Genomic DNA, 22,474 nt, shown 5'->3' with positions numbered 1-22,474 from the left:
GGACAACACCCCTGGGAACCCAAGGAGCTGACACCACAAGCGGCGAGCTCCCTCGATTTCATCGATCAGCAAATGTCCGCTGGCACACTAGCCAGGTGGAACCCGGCCATGCCCCTGGACTTATACATACACTTCACGCCAAAGGGCGGAGTGGGGGCACTGGCACAGGGGCCTTCTGAAAAGGCCCGGCCGATTCAATGGGTGGTCCTCGGGAGACCTGCTCGTGCATTCTCCCCAGGAGTCGAATGCGTCGCTAACCTCATCAGGAAAGGCAGGAAACTCGCCCTGAGACACCTAGGAACTGAGCCGACAAGAATACACCTTCCCTTTCGCAAGCAACCGTCTGCAGAGTCACCCGCAATTTCAGAGCACCTAGCCCTTGCTCTCACCGGCTTCGGAGGAGAAATCTCCTACTCAGCAAAACCACCCTGGACTCGGCTGCTGACCATCGTCGACATAGACATACCGCCAAAGGTCAAGGACCGACCGCAGCCAGGACCAACGGTCTTCACGGACGCTTCCTCCACGACTTCTACGGCAACGGCAGTGTGGCAGGCAGGAGAGCAATGGCATTGCATCAAAGCATGTGACCCCACACTGTCAGTGCAGCAACTGGAAGCAGCAGCAGTGGTCTTAGTGTGCGGACTTTTCATAGATGAACACCTCAATATAGTAACAGACTCTATATTCGTGGCAAGGCTTTGCCTAGCCATGGCAGGACCAGGTGTGTCAACATCTACAGCAGCCCTAATGCTGGAAGAAGCACTCTCTTCACGACAGGGCACCGTATCCATCATTCACGCCAACAGCCACGACCCAATCAAAGGCTACTTCCAAACAGGCAACGACAAGGCGGACGCCGCAGCAAAAGGCGTATGGACGTTGCAGGAAGCTCGCCAGCTGCATGAATCACTCCACATCGGGGCCAAGGCCCTGGCAAAGAGGTGTGGGATTTCAACAGCAGACGCAAGGCATGTGGTGGCTACCTGTCCCCACTGCCAGAAGTCACCCCTGTGGACCAGTGGGATCAACCCGAGAGGTCTCAAGCCTTCACAAATCTGGCAGTCGGACTTCACCTTGTGTCAACTGCTGAAGCCCCGAGCGTGGCTTGCCGTGACAGTGGACACTTTCAGCGGAATGATCGTGGCCACACAGCACCCCAAAACTAACTCTAAAGCCACAATTCAGCACTGGCTGACAGTCATGGCGTGGCTTGGCATCCCCAAGCAGATAAAAACTGACAACGGTTCCAATTTCACCTCCAAACCAGTGCAAGAATTCGCCTCGAAATGGGGCATCACACTAGTACAGGGTATCCCGTATAACAGTACTGGGCAGGCCATAGTAGAGCGGGCGAATCAGACCCTGAAAACCAGGCTGGAGGTGTTGGCAAAAGCAGAGGGTTTTGCCAATTCTATTCCCCCGGGAGAACAGGCATGCATGCTAGCAACTGCTTTGCTAGCACTGAATCAGTTTCCCAGGGGGGATGAGACAAACAGCCCTGTCCAAAAACACTGGGCCACCAGAGCTCTAGAGGAAGGCCCACAGGTTGCAATTAGAAATGAGCTAGGTGAATGGGAACAGGGCTGGAGGTTGATGCTCACGGGACGAGGGTACGCAGCTGTCAAAAAGGACGGCGAAATTAGGTGGTGTCCACTTAGGTCAATCAAGCCTGACCTTCACAGTGGGCGGGACAAGACTGATGAGAACTGTGAGTTTCTATTTACAGGGCATGCTTATCGGCCGTCCCCGGGATGCGTACGTTCCCCTCCCAGAGGAAAGTGACAGCCCACCGAGACACCGGACAGCACCTGAGAGACCCACACGGGCGAGACCCAAGCAAGCGCGGTGTTTCTGCGTGATTATGCTATTGGGGCTTGTCGCCGGAGGACAAGCCAGCCCAGACTACTACCCTCATCAGCCCTTCAGGTGGGTCATGCAACACGTCGCTGGTGACAAGGTGCTCAGAGTCATCACCACGCCGAACGCCCCGTCCTTCATGCTTCACATCACCGACCTGTTTCCAGAACAACCAAAGGTAGACCCCCATTCTTCACACGCCACGCACATGTACCTATCTTACTGGTGCCCAGCCTCAAACCCAGGAAAAAGTTATTGCAATCGCCCAGGGTGGGGATACTGTGGACACTGGGGCTGCGAAACAATAGTTACAGACGCCAGGCCGTCAGGACCTGGGTGGGACCCACAAGAGCCCGACAAATTCCTACAGTTCACCTGGGCGCCCGCAGGTTGCAAAACACCCGTCTTCCTCCAGGGAAGTTTCTATCGAAACCAACATAAAGTCCCCAAATTCCGGAAATGCACTCACTATAACATGACAGTTCTGCAGCCGAATCACCCTAGCTGGGCCGTGGGCAAAGCATGGACAGTAGTCCTTCAAGGGTCAGAAAAGTGGGTGAATGTGCGAATTACCAGATTCCCACCGTCAGCACCCAGAGCAGTCGGGCCCAACAAAGTGATCAAAAGCACACAGAAAGGGAAAAATATGACCTACCCCAAACCCTTACCCACAAGGGTCACCGACGTCCTGACTGGCGATGAGGAAGCCTTCCAGATAGGCCAATCAGCCGGGTCAGGCTCGAACCCAATCCTTCGCATGTTAGAAGCTACCTTTTTATCCCTAAATGAATCTAACCCGAACCTAACTGAGTCCTGCTGGCTTTGTTACGATGTTAAACCCCCATTTTACGAAGGAGTCGCTTTAGATACCCCTTTCAGCTATTCCACAGCCGACGCCCCTCGCCAGTGCAGATGGGACACACCCCGCAAAGGAATTACCCTGAGTCAAGTCACAGGTCAGGGCAGATGCTTCGGCAATGCAACCCTAGCTAAGCGGAAAGGCGACATCTGCACCGAAGTAGTTGAGCCCGACAGGAAGAATAATAAGTGGGTAGTCCCATCCGCATCTGGGATGTGGGTTTGCCAGAGATCTGGAGTAAGTCCCTGCGTGTCTCTTGCCAAATTCGATAACTCTAACGACTTTTGTGTTCAAGTTCTGATCATCCCTAGGATCCTGTACCACTCAGACGAAGAGGTGTACCACCTTTCCGAAAATAACAACCGGCTCCACAAGAGAGAAATATTAACAGGTATAACTATCGCAATGCTGCTCGGCCTAGGAGCAGCTGGAACGGCAACAGGCGTCTCAGCCCTAGCAACTCAACACCAAGGACTGTCCCAGCTGCAGATGACCATCGATGAGGACCTGCAAAGGATCGAGAAATCCATTTCCTTCCTAGAAAAGTCAGTCTCTTCACTCTCAGAAGTGGTCCTGCAGAACAGGCGAGGACTGGATCTCCTGTTCATGCAGCAAGGAGGCCTGTGTGCTGCCTTGAAAGAGGAATGCTGTTTCTACGCTGACCATACAGGAGTCGTTAGAGACTCCATGACAGAACTCCGAAACAGACTGGCTCAGAGACAGAAAGACAGGGAAGCCCAACAGAACTGGTTCGAATCCTGGTTCAACCAATCACCATGGTTAACCACCCTCATCTCTACCCTAATAGGTCCATTGGCAATACTGCTTTTAGCTGTTACCTTCGGGCCATGTCTGCTGAACAAGCTAGTCTCATTCGTTCAGGCCCGCATAGAACGGGCTAACATCCTGTTCCTGGGGCAGCCACAATTCCTGTGAATTCAACAGGGAACGCTGCCAGTCATGAGAGACTTGCCTGGCAGAAACTTACTCAGGTTTCCCAAGACCCTTTTCCCTAATCAGATCTCAACTTCCTACCTCATTTTAGTGCCTATGTATAAGACTACCTCGTTCATTTGTGAAAGAGGGGGGGGAAGTGTGGTAGGCCAGGGACAGGCGCTCGGAAGATTTCGGGTTGTAACGGAAAGTTACAGGAATCCTTCTATCCCCCTCCCCATAGATAAGGATCACCCTTGGAATGTAGCCAGACGTGTAGCCCCCCTAACCTATGCATGCCAGTAACTTTCCACTCCATACTAACCCTAGAAAGTATAGCCAAACCCCTGTCTGACGTAGAGAGACCCCTTAGTCCATAAATACCCGTAAAACCCCTCAATAAACGCCTTTAACCGTCCACCACATTGGTGTCAGCGTCCGTTATTGGCCACAAGGGATCCCACAAAAGGAGATCGAAGTGCTGGGCCCCTGAAACCAGGTCATCGCGGCCTTCACAAGAAGGCAACAGTCCCCTCACCCCCAATTCCTGGATCAGCAATCCTGGGAAGCACCTGAGCAGTGAACGGGTTGGGGGGACCCAGGGGAGGGGGAAAATGGGGGGAAGGAGGTGCAGGGAAGGGTGGGGAGGCTGTGGGGGATGGAGGTGTTGGGCTGTGCCCCCTCAACACTTTCACTTTCCTTTTCCTGGACAAGAAGGAAGAGGCCGTTTGTGCTGAGAGTCAGATGGGAAAGGGGGGCAGTTCTGTCCTAGACAGCAAATCCAGGGGGGGGTCCTCTCATGAGAGGATCCTGTCCCAGGGGGGGACACAGCCTAGCATGGGGGGTCCTGTCCTGGGTATGGCAGTTCTGGAAATGTCCCTGCACATTCCTGGCTGGGTGCCTGTCCCAGGGGTGGCACATCCTGGGGACCCCTGTCAATGCAAAGCTGGGGCCCAGCCATAGCCCAGCCCCACTGCACAGGGACGGCCATTGCCCAGCCCTGCTCTGCCCAGCCCCAGGTGGCAGCCAGCACCTGAGGGTCCCCCCTGCCCCCTTGGCTTTGATTCTGGCAGCTTTAGAGCTGCTGCAGAGGTGAGAATTCTGTGGGTGGAAAAAGGCCCTGCCTGTGGTTTGCTCAGCCCTGCAAGAAGCACAAACCCCAATGGGAGCTCAAGCAGTGGCTCTGGGAGGGCCTTTGATGGTTTTCAGAGCAGGGCTGGCTGGAAACTGTCCCTGCAGGTTCAGCAGTGAGGGAACCAGTCCGGAAATGCAGCAACTCATTATTTTGTCCTTGTCAACAAGGGACTGAGAGAGTCCCAAAACTGCTGCAAATCCCACACCGATTTTCTCAACAACCTGACCTGCACCGTCCTTCTTGAACAAAACCTCCTGCCCTTTGGAACTTCCTGGAAAGAATGTTTGTGTTCTGGATGTGCACACCAGAAGAGAGGGAAAAGTGTGAAAATATTGAGCAAGGGCTGCACACGAGGGGCTGGGGAACAGGGGTGTCACAGCAGGAGCAGGGAGTGCCCAGACAGGGGAATTCAGGGCAGGCTGGAGTGGATTTACCAGGGAATCAGACCCTGAGGCACACAGGGGCATTTCCACTGATTCCTGTGCACTGTCCCAAGCATGGAGAGCTTCTCCCCTTCCTCCATGGGAAGTCAATCAAGTTTCAGGGTGGGAACGAGCAAAATGGGGAGAGTTCCTTAATATGGCCCAAAAAAGGCTTCCTCAGGGGCTGGGTTGCTGCCCAGCAGGCAGGGAACAATCCCATGGAACTGTCGGACACTCAGGGAGATTCCACCCTCTGTGTTATCCACAAGGAAACTGTGCTTTGGGATGCAGCAGGGGGCTGCTAAAGGGAAACAAAAAGTCTCATTTCACTGTGATTTGTTTGTGGTTTTATTGTGGTTTTTATATCCCCGTTTTTTTGGTTTTTTTGTGTTTTGATTTCCTCTTGTTGGGAAAGCAATGATTAAAAGGATTCTCTAAACCAGAGCATTTTATACCTTGTCACTTTGATTTTTCACGAGTTTGTTTTTTGTTGAGAAAATAATGATATAGGAAAAAATTTATGCCTTTTTTCTATGGATGTATAATTTTGTCACAGTCAATTGGGCATCAAGTGTTGCCTGAGATTGCTAAGACAGGAAATTTGGGTGACAGGAAAAAGCCCAGGGATTTGTGGGGCAGAGACCCAGAGCCTCCCAGGACAAGCCTGGGGTGCCCCAGGGTGGGCTCTGTGCTGGGCTCTGAGTCATCTCAAAATCTGAGACCAAAATATAACCCCAAAATTGTCCAAAGCAATTGGGCATCAGGGAATTCAACCAGCTTGATCCTGGGATTTACCATCATCAGGGCAAGGTCATAAAAGATGCCTCCTTAAGTTGGGCACCCCAGAGGTCACAGTAACCCACGGGGGACAGTGGGAATGCTCAAGGCCCAGCCAGGACAGAGGACCCCAGGATGTGCCACCTCTGGGAAAGGAATCCCCAAGGATGTGGCACCCCCAGAACGAGGAGGACCTCCCAGGGACAAGAGCCTGGGACAAGAGCCGGGTGTCAGCACAGCAGAGCTGCCCTTTTCCCTAAAGGCGGGACCCCTCTGGATGTGCCCCCTGGACAGAATTCATGTCCTTGCCTCAGCACAAACCGCTGCAGGAAAGAGAAAGAGTTGGGGGGTCACAGACAGGGAGCCCCATCCCCCACAGCCCTGAAACCACTGCCTGCACCCCCCAAACCCTTTTTTCCCATCCTGGGATTCTCCCAGCTGTTCCTTTGGATGGTTCAGCCAGGAAATGCGGGGAGACAGGAAAAAGCCCAGGGGTGAGTGGGGCAGAGACACAGAACCTCCCAGGAGAGCCATGGGGTGCCCAAGGGTGGGGACTGTGCTGGGCTCTGAGTCATCCCAAAATCTGAGGCACCCCAGGAAGGAGCTGTGACCCCCGTGCCCACCCAGCCACTGCCCATCCCTGGCACCCCCATTCCCCTGGGAACCCAACCATGGGACCCCCATTGCCTTGGTCTCTCCTCCCTGGGGACCCCCATCCCAGGACTGACATTGCCCAGCACCACCATTGCCTTGATCCCATCCCATGGGCTGCTTCTTCCCCAGAGCCCCTATTCCCGAGGGTCCCCTTTTTTCCCCTGCACCCCCAGCCCTGGCACCCACTTGCCATGACCCCAAATCCCTGGGGACCATGTTCCCACAGCACCCCCATCCCTGAATCCCCCCAGGCATGGAAACCCCAATTCCAGTGGACTCCCATTCTCCTGGACACCCATCCTTGGTTCCCCACATCCCTTGAGCCCCCCACTCCTGGCAACAGCATCTCCCACCATGTCCCCAGGCTGTCCCCACCCTGCCACAGCCCGTCCCCAGCTTGTGGCCACCCTGCCCCCACCAAAGGCCACCTACGCATGGGGACGGACGTGACCTCGCTTCCTTCCCCTTCATCCAAAGAGCCGCCAGCCAGGGGAGCGGTGGCCACAGCAGCGAGTGACAGCCAGTGCACATGGCTAGGGACACCGGGATGGCCGGGAAGGTGGCGCTGCTCCTGTGGGGTGAGTGCCCCGGGCACGGGCCTGACACCCCGGGGATGGGGAGGGGAGGGGGCACAGGGGGGCTGTGGGGTCCCTGTCCTTTAGACCTCTGTGTCACACCAATGCAACCACTCAGACATTTTTCAGGGACAGCCCCCTGCCCCTGTGCCTCTGACCGCACAGTGCCACCCCCACCCAGGCCTGTCCCTTCTCCCTTCCAGCCCAGACCCTCGGCCTCGCTGGTGAGTCCTCGGGGGATGCCATGGACCCACCCCGCTGTCCCCAGCCCCTCGCTGGCCCTGGCAGGCTGGTGTCCCCTGTCACCCACAGGTGCCCAGACCACCCAGCTCCTGGTGGAGCCCCCCTGGAGGCCGGCGGTGCTGTGGGACTGGGTGACACTGACCTGCCAGGGCTTGGGGACCGCCGGTGCCACCACCTGGTACAGAAACGGGCAGCGCTGGGAGCAGGAGGGACCTGAACACCTCACTGTCACCATGAGTGGCACCTACACATGTGACAGACCTGGCACTGGGCTCAGCCCCCCTGTGATTGTCTCAGAAGGTGAGAGGGGTTTGGCCGTCCACCGCCTGGCACCCATGGGGACCCCAAGGGCTCTGGGTGGGCTCCGCTCCATGGGTCACCTCCTTTGTGACCAGAGCCCATCCCCTCTTCTGGGGACATCCCAGAGCATCCCAGAGCAAGAGGACCCTGTTTGTGGAATTGATGACCTCTGGTGCACTGGGTGTGACTCAGTGAGGGTCCCAATGTCAGCGGGACCCTTGAGATCCCTGTGATGTGATGAATCCCCTCTGTCCCCCAGATGATCTGGTGCTGCAGGTGCCGGCACGGGTGCTGCTGGAGGGGGACACGGTGACACTGCGCTGCCGGGGCTGGTGGAACAGGACGGTCACCTCGGTGTCCTTCTACCAGGAGGGGAAGGAACTGGGGGTGTTCCCCGATGTCACTGAGATGTCCCTGTCCCCTCTGCAGCTGAGCCACAGTGGCCACTACAGCTGCAGAGGCAAGGTGGGATCCTCGGGGTGGAGGGAGTCACCACCAGTGACAGTGACAGTGCATGGTGAGCACCAAAAAGTCCCCACCCCGAAACCCCCACAGCCCCTCCCCAGGGACTCGGGGCCAAAATTCCCTCTCCCCTCTCCTTCCCTGAGCTCTTCTTAGTGCCGGTGCTGGAGGGTCCCCCCGGCCCACCCCGGGGTCCCCCCTGACTTTCAGCTGCCTCAGCACCCCCAGCCCCCTGCGGCCCCGAGCCCCCCTCCTGCACGTGTTCTACCAGGATGGGAAGATGGTGGGAGACCCGCAGGGGTCCCCACAGCTGCTGGTGCCTGCCCTGGGGGTCTCACGCTCAGGGAATTATGGCTGTCAGCTGCACCCTGAGGCGGGGGGCCGTGGGGAAAAGCAGCACCTGGCTCCATGTCATGGTGCACAGGGAGTGCGGGATTGGCACAGGGAGCCCCCACAGACACCTCGGGTCCCCTGATTGGGCATCTCCAAGTCCCCAACAAAAATTTCCTTGGTCCTTCTATTACTCCCCTTGTGCCCACACCTTTCTGTGTTATGACCCCACCGCTGACATCCCCCATCACACCTATCCCCCATCCCTGTCCCCCCACACTGGCTGCCAGCCCCTCCCTGTGCCGTCAGCCCTGTCTCTGTCCCCGCAGTGCTTGTGGCCAATGCCACCATCCCCCCCTGTGCCCTGGACGTGACACCGCAGGACAGAGGGACACACAGGGACACAGGTGGGGTCCCAGAGGGTAACCAGGGAGTGCAGGACCCCTGGGGTGATGGGTGACCCTGATGTGTCCCCCTCTGTTTCTTGCAGTGGCCGCAGGGGTCGGTGGGGCCCTTTTCTTCCTGCTCCTGCTCGTGGGTGTCATTGTGGCCTGGAACTGGTGGCACCGTGTGGGTGGGTGACAATGGGGGGACGGGGGTCCCAGGGGCCTGTAGAGGCCCCCATAATTGGGGAACGATAGTGTGGCATTCACAATCCCAGAATTGTGACATTGGCTGGGGGTGCTGTAGAGCTTGGGGAGGTGCTGGAGGGCTGTTCAGGGAGGTTGAGGGTTCTTTCAGGGGCCCTAGGGTGTCTGGGGGGCCTCTGTACCTCCTGGGCTTTTGGTACTTAAGGCTGAGTTGATTCGGGGCACTGAGGATGTTCATCAATTCTGGGGGGCTCCAGGGATGCATGAGGGTCCTGTTGAAGATTGAGGGTCCCATGGGAGTTCAGGAATCCTGAGAGCAGTCCGGCCCCTGGGGACCCCTCAATCACCCCTACCCTCTTTCCTCTGCAGCTGCCAGGAAGAACCAGGAAAGGTGAGTAGGAGGCTCAAACTACGGGCTCCCTATTTTCCCCAACCCTAAAGACCTCCTATTTCCTCCCCCACATCCCCTTTATTCCCTCAGAGCCCTCCCGGATCCCCCGGCCCCCCCAGAGGAGGGGGAGGTGCTGTACACCCACGTCGTGGTCACCAAGAGGGCAGGGGGTGAGTACGGGGGGGACACACGCAGAGGGACACGTCACCCACCAGTGTCACCCCACCCAGATCCCACAGCCCGTGTCTCTCGCAGCGTCCCCCCGTGCCACCACCCTCCAGCATCCCCAGGTGACCTACGCGGAGCTGCGGGGACTCCAGGGGCGACCTCAGGAACCTGGTGACATCTACGGGAATGTGCTGTGACACTGGGGGGAACTGGGGGCACTGGGGGTCCCCACCCATGGGCACCCACTCGTGTCTGTGCTGCCACTAAAAACTGCCCCAATCCCTCCCCGTGGGGGCACAAACATCCCAAAGGGCTGAGAGAAGAATAATTTCCTGAAACAGTAATGAGAGAGAATAAAACCAACAGCAACAGCAACCAGGTTCAGTGTCCAAATTGTCACAGAAGGAACAATTTCCAGGGAAAGCCCCCAAAAGGGAACAAACCCCAGACATTTCCTCCCAGCACGTTTCCTCCACCAGAGGAACTGGCAGGGCTCTGGAGCTTCCTTGCTCTGATGGCCAAAGTGGCCTTCAGGAGGCTCTGGATTCTCTTCTCCCCTGTCCCAAACACCTCCTCTGCCCTGTTCCCTACACAAGGATGTCACCAGGGACTTGTGGGGGTTCTGGAGCCGCCTCCTTTCCCAGGGCAGTCAGGATCAGGCCATGGCACAGGGCGGGGTGTCAGAGACAGGAAATTTTGATGTCTGGAGACATTTTGGAACACCTGTGTGTGGCAGGGGTGGGTCAGGCCTTGCTTATGGTGAGACAGGGCCCCGCCTGTCCATCAGTCTGTCACCCGTGGCATATTGGGGACAGTTTGATGCTCTGGCAAAGCCAGCTCCTGAGTGGCCGGGTGACCAGAAGTGCCAGCTGGCGACATGGCCCTTGGTGGCCCAACTGCCATAAAAGTAAGAGCATAAGGTGACCAAGTCCTTGATCTTGGCTCCTTTTGGGGTGTCTGTCCTCAACCAAGGACTTGGCAACTCGTTTAAATGAGAAATATCTGCCAAGGAAAGTGGGAACATTACTGGAATTGAAAGAAACATGTGTGTAATATTTTCATTAATTTCAAAAATGATGGGGTTTCCAGGCAAAAGTGTAGGAAAAGGAATAACAGGTCTTTACTGGGAAATTTATAAAGCAGAACAGAACAAACAACAGAAGCCCAGAACTTTCCCTCCTGCTCAGCGCTGTTGGTTTTTGTGGCAGTTATAACCGTGGCCAGCAGGGGGCGCTGCAGGGAGCACTCCCGGCCAGCAGGGGGCGCCCCGCTCCAGCTCCATCCCCTCAGGGGCCATGGCGGCCTCGGCCGCGAGGGAGGAGGGCAAATCGCTCCTTTTACAAACTCACGGCCACCAATCGGTCCCGGCACCACCACTGGCAGCGGGCAGAAGCCGCCAAGGCAGCAGGTTGGATCCCAGTGCCCACTGGCAGCGTAGCAGTGTCCCGGGGCCAGGCACACGCCCTGTGCAACACCCGCGACCGCTCTCCATGATCCCGAATGGAAGGAAGGCAGCGCCTGACCCCAGGGATGTCTCGGGCCTACAGCAGCATCTCAGGTGGCTTTACACCACAATTCCTGCAAACCCTCATCCTTTCACTCAGGTGAGGAGGGCAGGGATGGAGCAGCTTTGGGGACACCTGGAAACCTGACAGGGTCACTCCCCACAGCCCCACCATGACTGTGGGTTAGAGCCCCTGCTCAGTATTCCCACACATTTCCCTGTTGTCTTGGAGCCGAATCAGAACCCAATTATTCTTCCCGGGCCATTCCAAAGGGCTGCAGGTTTGAGACAGGAAGGATGTGGGTCCAGGTCAGGTTTTTGAGCAGATTGTTATCTTTCAAGGGTTTCTGGGGCTCTCTCAGCTCCTTGCTGCAAGGGACCTAATGATCAGTTGATGCATTTCCAGACTGCTTGCCTCTTAGCTGCCCCTGCACAGGGCAGCTTCCAGCCAGCCCTGCTCTGAAAACCATCAAAGGCCCTCCCAGAGCCACTGCTTCAGCTCCCATTGGGTTCTGTGCTTCTTGCAGGGCTGAGCAAACCACAGGCAGGGCCTTTTTTCACCCACAGAATTCTCACCTCTGCAGCAGCTCTAAAGCTGCCAGAATCAAAGCCAAGGGGGCAGGAGGGACCCTCAGGTGCTGGCTGCCACCTGGGGCTGGGCAGAGCAGGGCTGGGCAATGGCCATCCCTGTGCAGTGGGGCTGGGCCATGGCTGGGCCCCAGCCTTGCATTGACAGGGGTCCCCAGGATGTGCCACCCCTGGGACAGGCACCCGGCCAGGAATGTGCAGGGACATTTCCAGAACTGCCACACCCTGGGACAGGAGCCCCCATGCTAGGATGTGTCCCCCCCGGGACAGGATCCCCCCAGGACAGGAGCCTCTGGATGTGCCCTCCCAGGACAAAACCCCCCCTTTCCCATCTGACAGCACAAATGGCCTCTTCCTCCTTGTCCAGGAAAAAGAAAGTGAAAGTGTTGAGGGGGCACAGCCCAACACCTCCATCCCCCACAGCCTCCCCACCCTTCCCTGCACCTCCTTCCCCCCATTTTCCCCCTCCTCTGGGTCCCCCAAACCCGTTCACTGCTCAGGTGCTCCCCGGGATTGCTGAGCCAGGAACAGGGGGAGAGGGGACCGGGCACAAAAGTGAGGAAAATAAGGAAAAAAAAGCAATAAAACCACAAAACGTCAAGGACAGTGGAGGGCACAGAGGCAGAGGTACCCAGGACCCCCATGTGATGCCTGCACAGGAAACAAGCATCCCAGGGGGCCTTTGCTTGCTCTGGGTCACCCCAAAATCTGAGGCACACAGGGAAGGAGCTGACTCCTGTGCCCATCCAGCAACTGCTCATGCCTGGCACCCCCATTCCTCCTGGAATCTAAACATGAGATCCCCATTCCTTATGGCCCCACATCCCTGGGACCCCCATTCCAGTAATGACATTCCCCAGGATCTCCATGGCCCAGCACCCCATTCCCAAGGAACACTCTCCTGCTCATTCAGTCCTCTGAAATCCCCCTTCCCCCATGACCTTGATTCTCTCAGGAACGCCATTCCCATGGACAACCCCCATTCCCTCAGCATCCCCATCTCATGACCCCAAATCCTGGAGCCCAGGATCACCTGGGACTCCCATCCCTGAGTCCCCTCAGCCCTGGACACCCCCAGACCCATGACTCCCCCTCCTCAGGAACCACATTCCCCTGGACATCCATCCCTGGCTCCCCAAACCCACCGAGCCCCCCACTCCTGCAAACCACATCTCCCACCTTGTCCCACCCACCCTCATCCCCATCCTGTGCCCAGCTTGTGGCCACCCTGCCCCCACCAAGGGCCACCTACACCTGGGGACGGACGTGACCTCGCTTCCTTCCCCTTCATCCAAAGAGCCGCCAGCCAGGGGAGCGGTGGCCACAGCAGCGAGTGACAGCCAGTGCACATGGCTGGGGACACCGGGATGGCCGGGAAGGTGGCGCTGCTCCTGTGGGGTGAGTGCCCCGGGCACGGGCCTGACACCCCAGGGATGGGGAGGGGAGGGGGCACAGGGGGGCTGCAGGGTCCCCTGATCTCCCCAATGCCAGCAGTGCCAGTCCATGTTACCCACAGTGGATCTTGGCAGGACTGGGGATGTGGGGTGACTTTGGGGACAGGAATAGGGGGCAGGAATTTGGGGATGGGGATGTGGGGACAGGAATGTGGGGACTGGCACCTTTGGGCTCAGGTAGATCTGGGGATAAGGACAAGGGAACTGGGATGCAGGGACAGAAAGCAACAAGCACCATGAGGATGTGCCCATGGAGATGGGATCATGGGGATGGGATCATGAGCTGGTGGGGGTTACCTGGGCCAGCATGGGCTGTGTCCGTGGTGTCCTCGTGCCCCGGGTGTCCACATTGTCCCCATGTTCTGCCTCAGCCCAGGGTGGCCTCAGTGTCCCTGTTCTCAAGGTGTCTGTGCCACAGGGATGTGGTGCACAGGTGGCTGTGACACAGACATGTCCCCCTGCCTCTCCAAATCTTTTTGAGACCACACACACACACTTTCCCACAAGAAATGCTGTCCCCACAGGGACAGTTTTTGGGGACAGCCACCACACCCTGTACCCTGGTGCTTCCTTCCCTGCAGTGCCACCCCCACCCAGCCCTGTCCCTTCTCCCTTCCAGCCCAGACCCTCGGCCTCGCTGGTGAGTCCTCAGGGGATGCCATGGCCCCACCCCGCTGTCCCCTGCCCGACGCTGGCCCTGGCAGGCTGGTGTCCCCTGTCACCCACAGGTGCCCAGACCACCCAGCTCCTGGTGGAGCCCCCCTGGAGGCTGGCGGTGCTGTGGGACCGGGTGACACTGACCTGCCTGGGCTCAGGGACCGCTGGTGCCGCCACCTGGTACAAGGATGGGCAGCGCTGGGGGCAGGAGGGACGTGACCGCCTCAGTGTCACCGAGAGTGGCACCTACACGTGTGACAGACCCAGCAACAGGCGCAGCCCCCCCATGACAGTCTTAGATGGTGAGGGTGGATCTTTAATGATCAGGGTGGCCCCTGAGAGGTAAGGGTGGGCTCCACTCCATGGGAGGCCTCACACCCCTCATGTGGCGAGAGCCTGTGCCCTGCACACAGGGACATCCCAGTGCAGCCCAGTGCACTCCAGAGCACCCAGATGTCCCTGGTGCTATGGGCACCCACCTCAGAATGGCCTCATCAGTGAGATGAGATCTTCCTGTCCTACAGACCCACTGGTGCTGCAGGTGCCAGCACGGGCACTGCTGGAGTGACACTGTGCTGCCGGGGCCGGCAGGAAAACCATCTCAGCAGGGTGCGATTTTACCGGGATGAGAAGGATCTCGGGGGGTCCCTCAGGGGAACTGAGATGTCCCTGTCCCCCCTGCAGCTGCACCACAGCGGCCGCTACAGCTGTGCAGGCTTGGTGGGGTCCTGGCAGTCCCGGTCAGCAGCAGTGACAGTGAAAGTGCACGGTGAGCACCCCCATGGCTGGAACTCCAATATCTTGACAACCCCAAAGCCACTTCCCAGTGGATTCAGAGCCACAGTCCTCACCTCCCCTCTCCTTCCCAGAGCTCTTCTCGGTGCCAGTGCTGGAGGGTCCCCCCACACCCACCGAGGGGTCCCCCCTGACTCTCAGCTGCCTCAGCACCCCCAGCCCCCTGTTGCCCCGAGCCCCCCTCCTGCACGTGTTCTACCAGGACGGGCAGGTGGTGGGGGGCGAGCAGGGGTCCCCGCAGCTGCTGGTGCCCGCCGTGGGGGTCTCCCACTCGGGGAATTATGGCTGTGAGGTGCACTCCCAGGGTGGGGCCGTGCGGAAGAGCAGCGCCCGGCTCCGCGTCACGGTGCGCAGCGAGTGCGGGGATGGGCACGGGGAGCCCCCACAGCCTCCTTGGGTCCCCCACACTGCCTGGCATCGCCCAGCCCTCCCTGATGCCTGCTCTGGGGTAGCCAACCTTTCCCAGATCCCTCCCTGGCTCCCACCCTTTTTTCTTGTGTCCCTCCCCGGGACCCCCAGCCCCTACATGGGTACCCCCATCCTTCCCTGGCACCGTTTCCATGTCCTGCCATTGCTGCCGTGGATCCCTCCCCAGGTCCTCCCATTCCTGACTCGTGTTTCCCTCCATCCCACATTGGGTCCCCTCACACCTCCCTGGGTCCCATCACCCCTCTCTGAGTTCTCCACACATTCCCTAGATCACACCCTCCCCTCCCTGCGTCCCTGTACCTGCCCTGGTGTTTCCCACATCCCTTTCCAGGTGTTCCCTCCCTGACCCCCCCGGCATCGCGCAGGGTTCCTTTCGAAGCACTGCCCCCCCCCCCCCCCTCCATCTCTGCGCCCGCTCTCCTTCACTGGAGTTCCCCTGCCCCTCCCTGAACCCCCTGGGTCCCTCACTGTCCCCTGGTGTCCCCCTCTCCTGCAGGGGTCCCACCCTCGGGGGTGTCCCTGTCAGTGCAGCCCCCCGGGGGACAGGTGGCACTCGGGGACAGCCTGGAGCTGAACTGCTCAGTGACCATGGGAACAGGTCCCCTGTCCTTCTCCTGGCACCAGGAGGGCTTGGAGGCACTGCTGGGCACCGGCCCCCGCCTGGAGCTTCGCCACGCTGGGGACAATGACAGCGGCCAGTACCGGTGCCAGGTCAGCGACGGGGACAGCGTGGCTGAGAGTGACCCCATGAATGTCACCGTCCTGGGTGAGCGGGACCCTCGGGCTGGGGATGACGCCCCCCCAGAGCACTCCCATCCCACCTTGCCAGGTGCCAGCCCTGTCTGTGTCCCCACAGTGCCCGTGGGTAATGCCACTATCACCCCCAGTCCCCTGTCACACCAGGTGCGCACAGGTGACAACGTGACCCTGCACTGCTCAGTGCAGGTGGGCTCAGCCCCTGTCACCTTCACTTGGCTGCGTGACAGCCAGGAGGTGGCCCAGGGTCCCCTCCTGCAGCTCAATGATGTTGAAGTGGGACATTCGGGCACCTACCAGTGTGTGGCCACCAACCAGCTGGGACAGGATGGGCACCGCATGTTCCAGGCACTCAGCCCAGAGCTGGCCCTGGAGGTGACACCTGGCTCACCCTGGGTCACAGGTGGGGTCACACAGGTGGGGTCACCAGGGAGTACAGGACCCCTGGGGTGATGAGTGACCCTGATGTGCCCCTCTCTGTTTCTTGCAGTGGCTGCAGGGGTTGGTGGGGCCCTTTCCTTCCTGGTCCTCCTCATGGCTGTCGTTGTGACCTGGCACTGGTGGCACCGTGTGGGTGGGTGACAGTGGGTGGATGGGGGGTCCCAGGGAGCTGTAGAGGCCCACAGAATTGGGGAACCATAAGAAACGACCCACATACCCACAATTGTGACTTTGGCTGAGGGTCCTGTAGGGTTTGGGGAGGTGCTGGAGGGTCCTGCAGGGATGCTGGGGGCTCTTTCAGGGGCCCTGGGGGTGTTCGGGGGTCTCGGTCCCTGCTGGGCTTTGGGTTCTTGAGGGTGATTTGTTTGGGGCCACTGGGGAGGTTCATGAATTCTGGGGGGCTGCAGGGATTCTTGGGGGTCCTGAGGGGAATTGAGGGTCCCATGGAGGTAAAGGATTCCTCAGAGGGTTCAGGGCCCTGGGGACTCCTCAATCACCCCTTCCCTCTTTCGTCTGCAGCTGCCAGGAAGAACCAGGAAAGGTGAGTAGGGGGCTCAAACCACACTCTCCCCTTTTTACCCAAACCCCCAAGGCCTCCCATTCTTCTCCCCACATCCCCTTTTTTCCCTCAGGGCCCCCCTGGATCCCTCGGCCACCCAGAGGAGGGGGAGGTGCTGTACACCCACATCATGGTCACCAAGAGGGCAGGGGGTGAGTACGGGGGGGACACACGCAGAGGGACACGTCACCCACCAGTGTCACCCCACCCAGATCCCACAGCCCGTGTCTCTCACAGCGTCCCCCCGTGCCACCACCCTCCAGGATCCCCAGGTGACCAACGTGGAGCTGCGGGGACCCCAGGGGCGACCGCGGGAACCCGGTGACATCTACGGGAATGTGCTGTGACACTGGGGGCACTGGGGGCACTGGGGGTCCCCACCCATGGGCACCCACTCGTGTATGTGCTGCCACTAAAAACTGCCCCAATCCCTCCCCTCTGGGGGCACAAAGATCTCAAAGGTCTGAAAGAAGAACAATTTCCTGAAACAGCAATGAGAGAGAATAAAACCAACAGCAACAAGGTGCAGAGTCTAAATGGTCAAAAAATGAACTATTTCCTTGGAAAGCCCTCAAAAAGGAACGAACCCCAGATGTTTCCCCCAGCACGTTTCCTCTGCCAGAGGAACCTGGCAGGGCCTCGACCTTCTTTGCTCTGATGGCCAAAGTGGCCTTCAGGAGGCTCTGGATTCTCTTCTCCCCTGTCCCAAACCCCTCCTCTTCCCTTTTCCCCACACAAGGATGTCACAAATGCCATAGGGGGGTTCTGGAGCCTCCTCCTTTTCCAGGGCAGTCGGGATCAGGCCATGGCACAGGGCGGGGTGTCAGAGACAGAAAAATTTTGCTGTCGGGAGACATTTTGGAACACCTGTGTGTAGCAGGGGTGTGGCAGGGGTGGGTCAGGCCTGGCATTTGATGAGACAGGGCCCCATCTGTTTATCAGTTTGTCAGCCACAGCACACTGGGGACAGTGTGACAGTCTGCCAAACCCAGCTCCTAAGTGGCCGGGTGACAAGAAGTGCCAGCTGGGGAGAGGGCCCTTGGTGGCCCAACTGGCTTAAAGGGCAGAGCATAAGGTAGCCAAGTCCCTGACCATGTCTCCTCTTGGGGTGTCTGTCCCATCCACACTGGAACCCAAGAGTTGGCAACTCATTTAAATGAGAAATACCTACCCAGGAAATTGGGAATGTTTCTGGAACTGAAAGAAGACCCATCTCTAAAACTTTTTTTAGTTTCAGAAATAATGAGGCTTCCAGGCAAAAGTGTAGGAAAAGGAATAAGTCCTCTTTACCGAGAAATTTATAAACCAGAACAGAACAAACAACTCAAATCCAGAACTTTCCCTCCCGCTCAGTGCTGTTGGTTTTTGTGGCAGTTATAACCGCGGCCAGCAGGGGGCGCTGCAGGGAGCACTCCCGGCCAGCAGGGGGCGCCCCGCTCCAGCTCCATCCCCTCAGGGGCCATGGCGGCCTCGGGCGAGAGGGAGGAGGGGAAATCGCTCCTTCTGCAAACTCACGGCCACCAATCGGTCCCGGCACCACCACCGGCAGTGGGCAGAAGCCGCCAAGGCAGCAGGTTGGATCCCAGTGCCCACTGGCAGCGTAGCAGTGTCCCGGGGCCAGGCACACGCCCTGCACAACACCTGCGACCGCTCTCCATGATCCCGAATGGAAGGAAGGCAACACCTTACCCCAGGCAGGTGTCGTGTCCACAGCAGCACCTCTGGTGGCTTTACACCACAATTCCTGCAATCCCTCAGCCTTTCACTCAGGTGAGGAGGGCAGGGATGGAGCAGCTTTGGAGACACCTGGAATCCAGACAGGGTCATTCCTCACTTCCCCAGCATGGCTGCGGGCAGAGCCCCTGCTCAGTATTCCCACAGCTTTCCCTCTTATCTGGTGGACACATTCCAAACCCAAACCCATTCTTTCCATGAGGTTCCAGAAGGCTGCAGGTTTTGTTCAAGAAGGATGGTCCAGGTCAAATTGTTGAGCAGAATGTTGTGGCTTGTGCAGTAGTTTTGTGGTTCTCTCTGTCCCTTACAAAGAGGAACAAATGAACAATTGTTGCATTTCCAGACTGGTTCCCCCACAGCTGCCCCTGCAGGGGCAGTTTCCAGCCAGCCCTTCTCTGAAAACCATCAAAGGCCCTCGCAGAGCCACTGCTTGGGCTCCCTTTGGGCTTTGTGCTTCTTGCAGGCCTGAGCAAACCACAGGCAGGGCCTTTTTCCCCCACAGAATTCTCACCTCTGCAGCAGCTCCAAAAACCCAGAGCCCCTTGGAATCTGTCCGTGGTGATGCCCAGGCTGCTGGCACCTTGTTGGGGCTGTTAGGTCGTGGGCCACCCCAAAATGTGAGGCATCAAGGGAAGGAGCTGCGACCACGCGTCCATCCACCCCCTGCCCTTCCCTGGCAATCTCATTTCCCTGGAAATAAAACCATGGGAGTCCCATTCTTTAGGTCCCACTGTACCTGGGACCCCTATCCCAGTACTGACATTACCCAGGATCTCCATGGCCCAAGACCCCATTCCCAAGGAACCCTCTCCTGTTCATTTTATCCTCTGAAATCCTCCTTCCCCCACGACCTTGATTCTCCCAGGACCCCCATTCCCACGGGAGCCCCCATTCCCCCAGCATCCTCATCCCATGACCCTGGAGCCCACATTCCCCTGGGACTCCCATCCCTGAGTCCCCCAAGCCCTGGGCACCCCCATTCCCATGGCACCCCCATCCCTGGTGATTCCACCTCTGAAGCACCCTCATTCCCACAGACCCCATCCCTGGGACCCCCCATTCTCCTGGACACCCATCCCTGGTCCCCAAACCCTCTGAGCCCCCCACTACTGGGAACCCCATATTGCACCTTGCCTCACCCAGTTTTGTCCCCATCCTGTCCCCACCCTGCCCACAGCCTGTCCCCTGCTTGTGGCCACCCTGCCCCCACCAAGGGCCACCTACACATGAGGGAGAGGCCTGACCTGGCTTCCTTCCCCTTTGGCCAAAGAGCCACCACCCAGGGGACAGCCACCCCTGGCAGCAAGTGACAGCCAGTGCACATGGCAGGGGACACCGGGATGGCCGGGAAGGTGGCGCTGCTCCTGTGGGGTGAGTGCCCTGGGCACATGCCTGACACCCTGGGGATGGGGAGGGGAGGGGGCACAGGGGGCTGTGGCGTCCCCTGAGGTCCCCAATGGCAGCAGTGCAAGTCCATGGTACCCACAGTGGACCTTGGTGGGACTGGGGATGTAGGGTGGCTTTGGGGACAGGAATAGAGGGGCAGGAATTTGGGGATGGGGATGTGGGCACAGGAATGTGGGGACTGGCACCTTTGGGCTCAGGTAGCTGTGGAGATAAGGACAAGGGACCTGGGATGCAGGGGCAGAAGGGAACAAGAACGGTGAGAATATGGCCATGGGGATGGGATCACGAGCTGGTGGGGGTGACCTGGGACAGCATGGGCTGTGTCTGTGGTGTCCTTGTGCCCGGAGAGTCCACAGTGTCCCCATGTTCTGCCTCAGCCCAGGGTGGCCTCGGTGTCCCTGTTCCCAAGGTGTCTGTTCCACAGGGATGTAGTGCACAGATGGCTGTGACACAGACATGTCCCCCTGCAGCGAAAAATCTTTTGGGGACCACTCAGACACACTTTCCCACAAGAACTGCTGTCCCCATGAGGACAATTTGGGGACAGCCCTCACGCCCTGTACCTTGTGTGCCTCTGTCCCTGCAGTGCCACCCCCACCCAGCCCTGTCCCTTCTCCCTTCCAGCCCAGACCCTCGGCCTCAGTTGTGAGTCCTCGGGGGATGCCATGGCCCCACCCCGCTGTCCCCAGCCCCACGCTGGCCCTGGCAGGCTGGTGTCCCCTGTCACCCGCAGGTGCCCAGACCACCCAGCTCCTAATGGAGCCTCCCTGGAGGCCGGGTGTGCTGTGGGACCGGGTGACACTGACCTGCCAGGGCTCGGGGACCACTGGTGCCACCACCTGGTACAAGGACAGTAAGCCCTGGGGGCAGAAGGGACCTGACCCCTTCACTGTTATCGTGAGTGGCACCAACATGTGTGACAGACCCGACACTGGGCTCAGCCCCCCCGTGAGAATCTCAGATGGTGAAGGGGGTTTGGCTCTCCCCAGGCTGGCACCCGTGGGGACCCCAAGGGCTCTGGGTGGGCTCTCCTCCATGGGTCACCTCCTGTGTGATCACAGCCTGTCCCCTGCTCTGGGGACATCCCAGAGCATCCTAGGCTGGGAGGATCCCCATGCTGGATATGGGGACCCCTGGTGCACTGGGTGTGACCCTATGGGGGGGTTCCGGTGCCATCAGGTGTGACAGGACTCCTCTGTCCCCCAGAGTGGCTGGTGCTGCAGGTGTCAGTACAGGCACTTCTGGAGGCGGACATGGTGACACTGCGCTGCCGGGGCTGGCGGAACCTCAATGTCAAATCCATGTCCTTCTACCACAAGGGGAAGAAACTGGAGGGGCTCCGCAATGGGACTGAGCTGTCCCTGTCTCCTCTGCAGCTGCACCACAGCGGCAACTACAGCTGCAGGGGCTGGGTGAGGTCCTGAGTGTTGGAGGAGTCAGCACCTGTGACAGTGACAGTGCATGGTGAGCATCCTAGAGCATCCCAGTGTGGGGGGAGCCCCGTCTTGGAAGTGGGGATCTCTGGTGTGCGGGGAATGACCCAATGGGGAATGCTCATGCAAACAGGACCACCGGTGTGACAGGACCCCCGTGTCGTGCAGCCCAGTTAGAGTGGCAGGTGTCAGCGTGGGAGCTGCTGGAGGGGGACACGGTGACACTGCGCTGCCGGCGTTGGCAGAACAACCCAGTCACTGAGGTGTGATTCCACCATGGAGAGAAGGAGGTGGGGAGGTCCCTCAATGGGGCCGAGCTGTCCCTGTCCTGCCTGCAGCTGCACCACAGTGGGACTACAGCTGCGGGGACTGGGTGGAGTCCAAAGTGTCACCATGGGCGCTCTCAGCACCAGTGACAGTGACAGTGCAGGGTGAGCACCCCCCCGGCTGGAACTCCAATCTCCTGACACCCCCAAAAGCACAGCCCAGTGCACTCAGAGTCACAGTCCTCACCTCCTCTCTCCTTCCCAGAGCTCTTCCCTGTGCCGGTGCTGGAGGGTCCCCCCAGCCCACCCTGGGGGCCCCCCTGACTCTCAGCTGCCTCAGCACCCCCAGCCCCCTGCGGCCCCGAGCCCCCCTCCTGCACGTGTTCTACCGGGACGGGCAGGTGGTGGGGGGCCCGCAGGGGGCCCCGCAGCTGCTGGTGCCCGCCCTGGGGGTCTCCCACTCGGGGAATTACAGCTGCCAGGTGCGCTCCAAGGGGGGGCCATGCGGAGGAGCAGTGCCCGGCTCCGCGTCACGGTGCACAGTGAGTGTGGGGATGGGCACGGGGAGCCCTCCCAGCCTCCTGAGGTCCCCTGCCTGGGCACCTCCATGTTCCCCAGACACCTTTGTTTCGTCCCCCCACATCTGCACTGTGTCGCCTCACCCCTCTGTGGTGTGACCCCATCCCTGACATCCCCCATCACACCCAAACCCCCGTCCCTTTTATCCCATTGCCGGCTGTCAGCCCCTCTCT

The 22,474-nt window shown here is 59.1% G+C and overlaps 1 protein-coding gene across 1 annotated transcript; it reads left to right on the top strand.

Annotated features, from left to right (window-relative positions):
• Nucleotides 1-711: 711 nt before the first annotated feature.
• LOC143696210 (Fc receptor-like protein 2) lies at nt 712-17,229 on the top strand. The gene is given in 13 exon segments (XM_077191912.1): nt 712-1,312; nt 1,890-2,038; nt 7,118-7,199; nt 7,419-7,439; nt 7,528-7,758; nt 8,018-8,275; nt 14,772-15,050; nt 15,623-15,892; nt 15,983-16,285; nt 16,373-16,442; nt 16,843-16,864; nt 16,956-17,034; nt 17,120-17,229. Coding segments are annotated over 13 exon segments (2,475 nt in total).
• The last annotated feature ends 5,245 nt before the right edge of the window (nt 17,230-22,474 follow it).

The sequence above is a fragment of the Agelaius phoeniceus genome, chromosome 31 (genome assembly GCF_051311805.1).
Source record: "Agelaius phoeniceus isolate bAgePho1 chromosome 31, bAgePho1.hap1, whole genome shotgun sequence".
NCBI lineage: Eukaryota > Metazoa > Chordata > Aves > Passeriformes > Icteridae > Agelaius > Agelaius phoeniceus.
The sequence above is the reverse complement of the archived record's forward strand: the minus strand, read 5'-3'. Positions and strand labels throughout refer to the sequence as shown.